This window comes from Erinaceus europaeus, chromosome 20 (genome assembly GCF_950295315.1).
Source record: "Erinaceus europaeus chromosome 20, mEriEur2.1, whole genome shotgun sequence".
Taxonomy (NCBI): Eukaryota; Metazoa; Chordata; class Mammalia; order Eulipotyphla; family Erinaceidae; genus Erinaceus; species Erinaceus europaeus.
Window position 1 is genome coordinate 8,633,883 of NC_080181.1, and position 11,738 is coordinate 8,645,620.

Consider the following 11,738-nt stretch of genomic DNA (forward strand, 5'->3'; position numbering starts at 1 on the left):
GCACCCTGCCCCTCGGCTTGAACCACCCGTGCCTACTGCTATGCCTGAAGATCGGAAAAGAATCATGTTTTTTGTTTATCTGAAGGGCACAGAGACTTGAACACAGCAGAGGGTTCAAAAGAGAGAAACTGAGGGGGCCAGGCGGTAGCACTGTGGGTTAAGAGCACCTGGTGCAAAGCACAGGGACCAGCCTAAGGATCCCAGTTCAAACTCCCAGCTCCCCACCTGCAGGGACGTCACTTCATAAGCAGTGAAGCAGGTCTGCAGGTGTCTATCTTTCACTCCCTCCTCTCTGTCTTCCCCTCCTCTCTCTATTTCTGTCATATCCAACAACAACAGTAATGGCAACAACAACATCACAACAATAACTACAGCAACAACAAGGGCAACAACATGGGAAAAATGGCCTCTAGGAACAGTGGATTTGTAGTGCAGGCATGGAGCCCCAGCAATAACCCTGGAGGCAAAAAAAAAAAAAAAAAAGAAGGAGGAGGAGGAGGAGAAGAAGAAGAAGGAGAAGGAGAAGGAGAAGGAGAAGGAAAAGGAGAAGGAGAAGAAGAAGAAGAAGAAGCAGAATGGAGAAGGAGAAGGAGAAGGAGAAGGAGAAGGAGAAGGAGAAGGAGAAGGAGGAGAAGGAGAAGAAGAAGAAGAAAGAGAGAGAGAGAGAGAAACTGAAAAATCCCTATTAGGAAAGAGATAGCTAGTGGGAGCTGGTTCCAGAGGACAGAATAAGAATGAGATCAAAAGCAAAGTAAACAACTTGGACTCAAAGGAAAACGTCCCCACCATCCAATGAGAGACAGGAAGTGGCAGACACTAAAAACATTTAGACTTGGGGGCCAGGTAGTAGTGCATCTAGCTGAGTGCACATGTTACTCAAAAACCAGAGTTCAAGCTCCTGCTCCCCACCTGCAGGGGGAAAGCTTCATAAGCAGTGAACCAGTGCCGAAGACTCAATCAAATTTGATTGAGCTTAAGCTCGTGCTGAACTGGTTCTACAGTTCACAATATTTATATACTTTTCCCATATTTGGGAGCCACTCTCTTCCCTGATCCAGCTTTCTAGTCCTTTTTCCAACTATGACACCATCTCCCAGACACTTGGGTCCACCTGCATATTAGCTGTCAGGCTCAGGCAAAAACTAGGAAAGTTATGGGCCCTTTGGAATATACCTAAAATAGACCTACTAGCTATTTCCAAAATGGAGATCCCAAAACTCATCTGCAATATTCTTGCCTTTAGGTTCATGATTAGTCAACAATTTGTTCTGCTTGGTATCTTAACTCTATTTCGGCTAGCAGGTTCCAGATGCTATCATGATGCCAACCAGACTACCCTTGGCAGATGCCCCACCAATATGTCCTAGAGGCCCGCTTCTCCAGATCCCTTCCCCACTAGGGAAAGAGAGAGACAGGCTGGGAGTATGGATCGACCTGCCAACACCCATGTTCAGCGGGGAAGCAATTACAGAAGCCAGACCTTCTACCTCTGCACCTCATAATGATCCTGGGTCCATACTCCCAGAGGGATAAAGAATAGGAAAGCTATCAAGGGAGGGGATGGGATACAGAGTTCTGGTGGTGGGAAATGTATGGAATTGAACCCCTCTTACCCTATGGTCTTGTCAATATTTCCCTTTTATAAATAATTTTTTTTTAGTGAGGATAAATCACTCCATAGAATCTTAATAAAAATTAAATAAATTTCTCTATAACAAATACTTGAAACAAGTCCTGGAACACAGTATGGCCTGAAAAAATGAAGGATAAAAGATTAACAAAGAAGTAGGGCACCAAAGTAAAAACCCAGTGGTGAGGGGTAGACATGTAGCTTCCTGGGCCAGTGGGGGGTGGGAGTGGGCGGGAGGGATGGGTCACAGTCCTTTGGTGGTGGGAATGGTGTTTATGTACACTCCTAGCAAAATGTAAACATATAAATCAGTAGTTAATTAATATGAGAGGGGGAAATCAATTGTATGTCTCAAAGTTTCTCAAAAGACAAACTGAATCTTTTTAATATATAGGCTACGTATTTGATATGCGGACTCTCTCAAAAGCCTAGACCAAGTAGATTAGAAGCTTCCAATAGCACAGCTATATACAAGATACTGGGTACTGTACAGCAAACCATAACAAAGGGACTTTTCAAAGTTAACCCAATTAACAAATAATGTGATAATAATATTAACTATTGATTGTCTTTTTGAACCCTAAGACAGCAGGAACCTCACATCTTCACTATAGAGCCCCTACTTCCCCCAGTCCTGGCACCCTTGGATAAGGCCCACTTTCCCGTATGCATCTCCCAATCCAAACCAAATAATATTGCATCCGCCGATCACAGCCTAACCAAAGCAACGATTGCCATCTCAACATGCTTCACCTCAGACTGTATCCAGAGACTTCACGTGTGGAATGACAACCCTTCAGCTTCATTACTCGGGTGAGACCTTTCCTTTAATAGTACACTCTAATTTCATCTCAGGTAGTTCACTTTCTAACAAAGTCCCATAACCTAGATATACACCAGTTTCTGTGAGAGAGAGCTTATGTGCACACGTATCCATAAACTACAGCAAAATATATACCTGAAAGCAGGATTACACTAGAGTTTGCAGTGAGTACCTCCCTAACACTTCCTCTCCACTATTCCAAGCTTGGGATCCATGATTGCTCAACAATTTGTTTGGCTTCATATGTTAACTCTCTTTTCAATCACCAGGTTCCAGATGCCACCAGGATGCTGGCTAGGCTTCCCTGGATTGAAGACCCCACCAATGTGTCCTGGAGCTCAGCTTCCCCAGAGACACACCCTACTAGGGAAAGAGAGAGGCAGACTGGGAGTATGGACCGACCAGTCAACGCCCATGTTCAGCGGGGAAGCAATTACAGAAGCCAGACCTTCTACCTTCTGCAACCCTCAACGACCCTGGGTCCATGCTCCCAGAGGGATAGAGAATGGGAAAGCTACCATGGGAGGGGGTGGGTTATGGGGATTGGGTGGTGGGAATTGTGTGGAGTTGTATGTACCCCTCCTACCTTATGCTTTTGTTCACTAATCCTTTCTTAAATAAAAAATTTAAAAATAAAAAAAATAAAAAAAAAAAGATTAACAAAGGGAGTCGGGTGGTAGGTAGCACAGTGGGTTAAGCGCAGGTGGGGCAAAGTGAAAGAACCAGTCTAAGGATCCCGGTTCAAGCCCCCGGCTCCCCACCTGCAGGGGAGTCGCTTCACAAGCGGTGAAGCAGGTCTGCAGGTGTCTATCTTTCTCTCCCCCTCTCTGTCTTCCCCTCTTCTCTCCATTTCTCTCTGTCCTATCCAACAACAACATCATTCATAACTACAACAATAAAACAACAAGAGCAATAAAAGGGAATAAATAATAAATATTTTTTAAAAATTAAAAAATGATTAACAAAATAATTTTTTTCTTCTAAAAATGTTCTGTTTTACTGTGCTTATCGGGATCAGTTACAAAGACAGGGATGTAGAAACAGGAAAGCAACCTAGGCAAATATTCTGGAAACTGGAACAATGGTAACACAAAAAACAACAGATCAACAATCAAATTTTCAAAAGTCTGTGTTATGAAAATAGTCAAATTTGCTAAAAATACTAAAAATATTTTAAATTACCAGTTGAACACTTATGTACAAAATGTCTTAAAGTAGCTCATTTATTATTATGTATTAGTAATTCTCTATGTCCTTCTAAGTCCTTCATTGAATTCCTCAATTTCTTTCAAGAAAATGACTATGACATTTTTCTCACATAGCTATCTGGAGATTTTCATAATGCATTTCTCTCCTTTGCTAGTTCTGCAAACAAACCTTGTCAGACAAAGTAAGGATTACAAAAGCTGGATAAGGGCAAGAAACTGGCAAACTTTAATGATGGCTCTTTTGGTTACTACCAGGCCACCCCATCACCTGGGGCCCTAATCAGGGAGTCCTGGGATTCTCACACAGACATGATGGGTGGGCCTAGACCTTTAAGAGACCCTTCCTCTCCTCTCTCCATTTCTCTCTGTCCTATCCAACAAGAACAATAATAACCACAATAAGGCTATAACAACAAGGGGGAAAAATGGCCCCTAGCTCCCCACCTACAGGGGAGTCACTTCACAGGCAGTGAAGCAGGTCTGCAGGTGTCTAACTTTCTCTCCCCTGTCTTCCCCTCCTCTCTCCATTTCTCTCTGTCCTATATATATATAAAAAAAAGGGGGGGGGGAGTCGGGCTGTAGCGCAGCTGGTTAAATGCAGGTGGCGCAAAGCACAAGGACCGGCATAAGGATCCCGGTTCGAACCCCGGCTCCCCACCTGCAGGGGAGTCGCTTCACAGGCGGTGAAGCAGGTCTGCAGGTGTCTATCTTTCTCTCCCCCTCTCTGTCTTCCCCTCCTCTCTCCATTTCTCTCCGTCCTATCCAACAACAACAACAACAATAATAACTACAACAATAAAACAACAAGGGCAACAAAAGGGAATAAATAAATAAAATAAATATTAAAAAAAAGGGGGGGGGAGTCGGATGGTAGCACAGTGGGTTAAGCACACGCAAGGACCAGTGTAAGGATCCCGGTTCAACCCTCGGCTCCCCATCTGCAAGGGAGTTACTTCACAAGCGGTGAAGCAGGTCTGCAGGTGTCTATCTTTCTCTCCCCCTCTGTCTTCCCCTCCTCTCTCCATTTCTCTCTGTCCTATCCAACAACGAGGACAACAGTAATAACTACAACAACAATAAAACAACAAGGGCAACAAAAGGGAATAAATAAATATTTTAAAAAAAAAGGGGGGAGTCGGGTGATAGCACTGCAGGTTAAGCGCACGTGGCGCAAAGCCCAAGGACCAGTGTAAGGATCCCAGTTCGAGCCCCCGGCTCCCCACCTGCAGGGGAAGTCACTTCACAGACGGTGAAGCAGGCAGGTCTGCAGGTGTCTGTCTTTCTCTCTCCCTCTCTGTCTTCCCCTCTTCTCTCCATTTCTCTCTGTCCTATCCAACAACGACCACATCCACAACAACAATAACTACAAACAACAAAAAACAAGGGCAACAAAAGAGAAAATAAGTAATAAGTAATAATTAAAAAAAAAAAAATCCTTGAAGTCTTCTTTGCTCCCTCTCTTGATATTGTGTCTCCTCCACTATTATAAAAACCCTACCACCTCTCATAGCAACATATATAAAAATATTTTTTATTATCTTTATTTATTTATTAGGTAAAGCTAGCCAGAATAGAGAGGAAAGAGGAAGATAAAGATGGAGAGAGACAGGGAGAGAGAGACACCTACAGCCTACTACACCACTCTTTGAAGCTTTCCCCCTGCAGGTGGAACTGGGGGCTTGAACCTGGGTCCTTGTGCATTGTAACGTGCGCTCAACCACCACCCAGCCCCTATATACAAAAATATTTATACTTACACAAATGTAATCACTTCTGTTTCCTCAACAACTGCCAGCAACCATCACTTCTTATGTCTATTATTGCAAAAACCTAACTGAACTTCAGCTTGTGTCCTTAATCTTGACAAAGAAGCCAGCATAGGCCTGTTAAGACATATTTTCTACTCAAAACTCCTCACTAGCTTTACATCTCACCCAGAATAAAAGCTCATTTCCTTAATACAACTTTCAAGGCAAACTTCCACTCTCTTTCTCTTATTCCTTCACTCCAGGGACACTGGTCTCCTTGCTCTTCTTCCTACTCATCAACTCCATATTTGGATTTTTACCTCCTCTGCTCCTTGCTCCTGCTGTAGACTTCACTAAGAGATTCACTGCTTCACCTGCTTTAAGATTTTGCATCAGTGTCATCTTTTTGTTGAGAATTAGCCACGAGCACACACATTCAAACGCCCACTATAGTTGCTCATCTGCAAAACTTACTATAGTTTCTCTCCCTCTCTCTACCCAGATGAAACTATATAACAAGCATCCTTAAAAGTTTTGCTCACTAACAGATGTATGAATGAACCAGAGTTTGTCTGATATTAAATGGATACTGAATTCAAGTTTCTCATTCTATAGGAAACAACTTAAGAACCAGTTTGATTTGTACAAGTAAAACAGTCAGTAAATGGCCAAGTCCAGACAAAGACAGTTTTCCTTGGGTTAGGCAATTAAAATTCCACCAGGACACACTGGTGGAACATATGAGAACACATTTTAAAATAAGCAAGCAAATAAGCATACACACAAGCACAGTGACACAAACTGGGAAGATTTTACATTAAAATGTGATGACTACTAAGCAGTAGTATATAAGGTAACTACAGACATACACTCATTATTACTTACCTCTAAGTCAGATTTTTTCGACGATACTTGTGTTACAGTTTCTTTGACTTTATTTGCCTTCTCAAGTTGGGCTTTAAGTTGTTCAGCTAATTCCTTTAAAAAAAAAAAATCAAATGAATTATAGAATTTAACTCTTCACTGAGACTATTATACAAATTTATATAACAGGAAAGGAAAATATCAAAAACCCATATGGCTATCATCTAAATTTAGCTCCCAATTAATAGGTTATCATTATTACTTTATAATGGTAATACTTCAGTTACAAACTTATCAAAATCTATGGCATTTGTTCATGCTTTGGAGGTAAATTACTATGTGAACATTTATTTTAAGACAGATATGAAGATGAGAAAAATACATCATCTTAGAATAAAGCTGCTGGGTTGGGGGCATGGATCAACCTACCAACAAACATGTCCAGTGGAGAAGCAATTACAGAAGCCAGACCTACCACCTTCTGCACCCCAAAATGATCTCAGGTCCATACTCCGAGAGGAATAAAAAATAGTGAAGCTTCCAATGGAGGGGATGGGATACAGAACTCTGGTGGTGGGAATTGTGTGGAATTGTACCCCTCTTATCCCACAATCTTAATCATTATCAAATCAGTAATTTAAAAATAAGATGTTTACAAAAATGTATTTATAAGTATATATATTTAAAATGTGAAAATAAAAAAGGAGATAGCTGTTGGTGGGTGAAGTACGCTAACACCTATCTTAGGAACATGGGAAACTGTACCCCAGTGATAACAGTAGTCTGATAAATTAATATTTCCTAAATAATATAGTAATAAGAAGATGCTATATTTATAATTCCTTAGATATTAGAAACTTCCAATGCTGGAATTTCCAGTTATTTATAACAAGGAAGACATCCCAAAATTTAAAATGTTGCTGTTTACTACTAAAAAATAATTTTGATTTTAAAGATCTGAATATATTTCATTTTTTATTCTGGGAAATTTACAGTAATTTATATAAAATAATTGGCATGTAAAGCAACAAATCACAAAAAAGCAAACGATTTATATGACAGGCAAAGAAAAATTTCTCTACTACAGTGGCTCCATAAGCACAGGAATATTTCTCTTAACAAAAGCTAGCCTCCTAATTCATCTACTTTTCACTATTTCAATTCCTTTCAGGCTTCAACACTCAAAAATTTTAATTTTCTTGCTGTTGACATGTACATTGTTTTTCTCTCTTACATTGTTTTTCTTTCTGGATTGAGCTACAGTTTAGTGTACCAAGGACCGGATTCAAAGATGGCACAAGATAAGTCTGTTAGTGGCCCACGAGGTGGCACAGTAAAAGTTTTGGGATTTCAAGCATAAGGTCTAGAGTTCAATCAATCCCTGGCATTGCAGATGTCATAGTGATACTCTTGTTGTCCCTCTCTCGCGCGTCCTCTTTCATTAATAAATAAGTACTTTTAATTTAAGATAGGCCTTTCATTAGACATACAAACTAATAAAAATAGAAGCATCTGGGGGTGGAGTGGTAGCGTAGCAGGTTAAGCGCACATAGCATGAAGGCAAGGACCAGCGCAAGGATCCCTGTTGGAGCCCCTGGATCCCCACCTACAAGGGGGTTGCTTCACAAGCGGTGAAAGCAGGTCTGCAGGTGTCTCTCTTTCTCTTCCCCCTCTCTATTTCTCTCTGTCCTATCCAACAATGACATCAACAACAATAATAATAACCACAACAATGATAAAACAACAAGGGCAACAAAATAGGAAAATAATAGTCTCCAGGAGCAGTGGATTCATGGTGCAGGCAGGCACCGAGCCCCAGCAATAACCTTGGAGGCAAAAAAAAAACAAAAAACAGAATCATCTTTTTTTTTTTTTTCCTCCAGGGTTATTGCTGGGCTCGGTGACTACACCATGAATCCGCCGCTCCTGGAGGCCATTTTTTCCCCCTTTTTGTTGCCCTTGTTGTTGTAGCCTCATTGTGGTTATTATTATTGCCATTGTTAATGTCGTTCGCTGTTGGATAGGACAGAGAGAAATGGAGAGAGGAGGGGAAGACAGAGAGGGGGAGAAAAAGATAGACACCTGCAGACCTACTTCACCACCTGTGAAGCGACTCCCCTGCAGGTGGGGAGCCAGGGCTCGAACCAGGATCCTTAAGCCGGTCCCTGCGCTTTGCGCCACATGCGCTTAACCCACTGCACCACCGCCCGACCCCCAGAAGCATCTTTCTTAAGTCACTATTTTGGTCTACTAAAGACCAATACAACGATAGTACACCAAAACAGATGGTTGCTTAAATAAAGTTCCTGAGTTTGAGAGGAAAACACATGACCATGAAGGAATCTATTCTGTCAAGACAAAGAAAGCTGTCTGGCTCTGCTCTGTACAATGTAACCTGTATTACAGAAGAAAAATATAGCAAAATGATAGGGAGATGCATAGGTATGGATCTTAGCATTTCTATTCGATTCTGAAGAAATCTATTTTTTTTAATATTTATTCCCTTTTGTCACCCTTGTTGTTTTATTGTTGTCATTATTATTATTGTTGGATATGACAGAGAGAAATGGAGAAAGGAGGGGAAGACAGAGAGTGAGAGAGAAAGATAGACACCCGCAGACCTGCTTCACCGCCTGTGAAGCGATTTCCCTGCAAGTAGGGAGCGGGGGCTCAAACCGGGATCCTTACTGCAGTCCTCGCGCTTTGAGTCACATGTACTTAACCTGCTGCGCTACTGCCCGACTCCCTGTGAAGAAATCAATCTTAAATCACATTGTTGGGGAAATAATGAGCTCACATAGACTAAGCATCTCACATATTGTCAAGCATCAAGCACAGAGTCATAAAATTTGAATGGCTTGGGGCCAGGCGGTAGCTCAGCAGGTCAAAGCTCAAGGACCGGCGTCAGGATCCCGGTTTGAGCCCCTGGCTCCCCACCTGCAGGGAGGTCGCTTTATAAGCGTGAAGCAGGTCTGCAGGTATCTTTCTCTCCCCCTCTCTGTCTTCCCCTCCTCTCTCCATTCTCTCTGTGCTATCCAACAGTGACAACATCAATAACAGCAACAATAACTACAACAATAAAACAATAAGGGCAACAACAAAAAAAAGGAAATAAATAAACATTTTTAAAAAGTAATACAAGTTCTTACATGGCTAAAAAAAAAACGGGAAAAGAAGATAGTGCTGTCTTTATCTCCCTCGGTTATGTTCAGTATACGAGAATTACATAAATAAGCCAAGTTAAAGTGAAAAAGAAACTAAAAAACTATTCCCTATAAATCTGACAATATAGGCCAGGCAGTGGTGCACCTAGTTAAGTGCATACATTACAGTACACAAGGACCCAGGTTTAAGCCCCCAGTCTCCACCTGCAGGGGGAACGCTTCATGAGTAATGAATCAGAGCTGCATGTGTTTCTCTGTCTCTCTCGCTCTCTACATCCTCCTCCCCTCTCAATTTCTCTTTGTCTCTATTCAATAATAAATAAATAAAAATAAATAAATGATTTATTTAGAAAGTAGAGAGGCATTACTGTTTGGAGAAGTGTCAAAATTTTCTTTAAGGAAAAAATAAGCAATGGCTACTTTCAAAGTGTGCTGTACAATAACACTAAGGAACTTCTAAAATTATTCATGAAAAGTTAAATATTTAATTCCTAATCTCAAAAAAAAATTTTAAATGAGTCTTACCATATTCCCCATCATTTCTGCTTTGATGATCCTGGCGCCCAACTTGTTCTTTTCATCAACACTCAAGATGTGGGTGGACTCATCATCAGAATTATTTCTGTTTGAACAAAACAGATTACGAACATATGAATACAGGAACAATACAAGCTAGCATCTTCAAATTCCAACTGTCATTTTAATTAATCTCAGCAAAACACAGAACACCAGCATATTGTTCTAATATATAAATACACATCTATATGTAGGGATCCCCTTAATGTCCCACCAAAACTCAAGATTATGTTATAATGCAATGATTGTCTAACAGCTACAATAACTAGCCAAAGTCCCAGTCACAATGAGATAAAGCACTAAAATCAATTACATCCTGATAAAATTGTTTTTAAAGCCATACAAATCAGTAATGAAGAAAGCTAAAAGCAGAAAAAGAATCTAAAGGAAAAAAAAACAACTGTCACATTAATGAATTTTCAACATGAATTTTGACTAAGTAATTATAAATTATACAAGCAGACCTCCAAATCAATGCCTGACCTACATGAAAACACTAATTTGTATATTCCTATGTTCATAGTCACATTATTCACAATAGTCAAGGTATGGGAGGAAACTATATACCCATTAGGAACAATGGATAAAAAACATCATGGGATACACATTCAATGAAATAATGTTCTGCAATTCAAGATGACATTAAAACTCTAGGGACAAAATTGATGGAACTGGAGGTGCTTCTGCTTATGAAGTAAGTAAAAAGGTAAAAGGCAACTATTGGATGGCTTTGCTCTATGTGGAATATTGATAATTAATGTATGCAAATTTGCAAAGAGAAAAAAGCAGCTGAACTATGCCTCTGACTTTTTAAAAACCACAGTGATTAGAAAAGAGGAGCAGAGAACTGTGGTAGTGGGCGCACTGTGAAATTATACCCCTGAAATCTTGAAACTTTGTAAACCATTATAGAATCACCAATTAAAAAAAACTGAGCTAACAACCACACTTAGAAATTATTTTATAGTCTACAGCCATACCACCCTGAACACGCCCGATCTCGTCTGATCTCGGACACTAAGCAGGGTTGGGCCTGGTTAGTTCTAGGATGGGAGAAATTATTTTATAGTAATTCCCTTTTAGACAGTAGAAATTTCTTAATAGGTCTGGTGGTGAGAGTAGGGCGAAGTTGTATCCCCTTATCCTATGGTTTTGTCAATGTTTCCTTTTTATAAATAAAAAATAAATAAATAGAATAAAATAAATGTTAATGATCATTCAAGTATAGGTTAGACACTATCCTACGTTTGACCCCTATTCTACTGACCCAGCCCTGTATACAAGAGCTGTAAGAATAACAAAGCTGGGGGCTGGGTGGTCATGCAGCAGGTTAGGTGCACATGGCACGAAGCACAAGAACCAGTGTAGGGTTCTCGGTTCAAGCCCCTGGCTCCCCACCTGCAGGGGGGTCACTTTACAGGTGGTGAAGCACGTCTGCAGATGTCTATCTTTCCCCCAATCTGTCTTCCCCTCCTATCTTGATTTCTCTTTGTCCTATCCAACAATAACAACAGCAATAAGAATAATAATAATAACTACAACAATAAAGAACAACAACAAAAGGGGAAAAAATGGCCTCAAGGAGCAATGGATTCAAAGTGCAGACACCAAGCCCCAGCAATAACCCTGGAGGGGAAAAAAAGAATAACAAAGCCTGTAAAGAGTTGCCTATTTTTCTAATCATTATGGGTAAAACCACTCTCCTAACAATATTCTGCATTTAAA

At 40.6% G+C, this 11,738-nt stretch overlaps 1 protein-coding gene across 3 annotated transcripts in view; it reads right to left on the reverse strand.

Annotated features, from left to right (window-relative positions):
- The window catches only part of CWF19L2 (CWF19 like cell cycle control factor 2), a 62,605-nt gene that overhangs the window by 31,795 nt on the left and 19,072 nt on the right, over positions 1 to 11,738 (reverse strand). For all 3 annotated transcript variants that reach the window (XM_060179793.1, XM_016187099.2, XM_060179794.1), the window contains exons 9-10: positions 9,963 to 10,059; positions 6,295 to 6,387 (exon numbers count right to left, since the gene is read on the reverse strand). In XM_060179793.1, the coding sequence (XP_060035776.1) occupies positions 6,295 to 6,387; positions 9,963 to 10,059 (190 nt within the window). The remainder of the gene's footprint in view (positions 1 to 6,294; positions 6,388 to 9,962; positions 10,060 to 11,738) is intronic.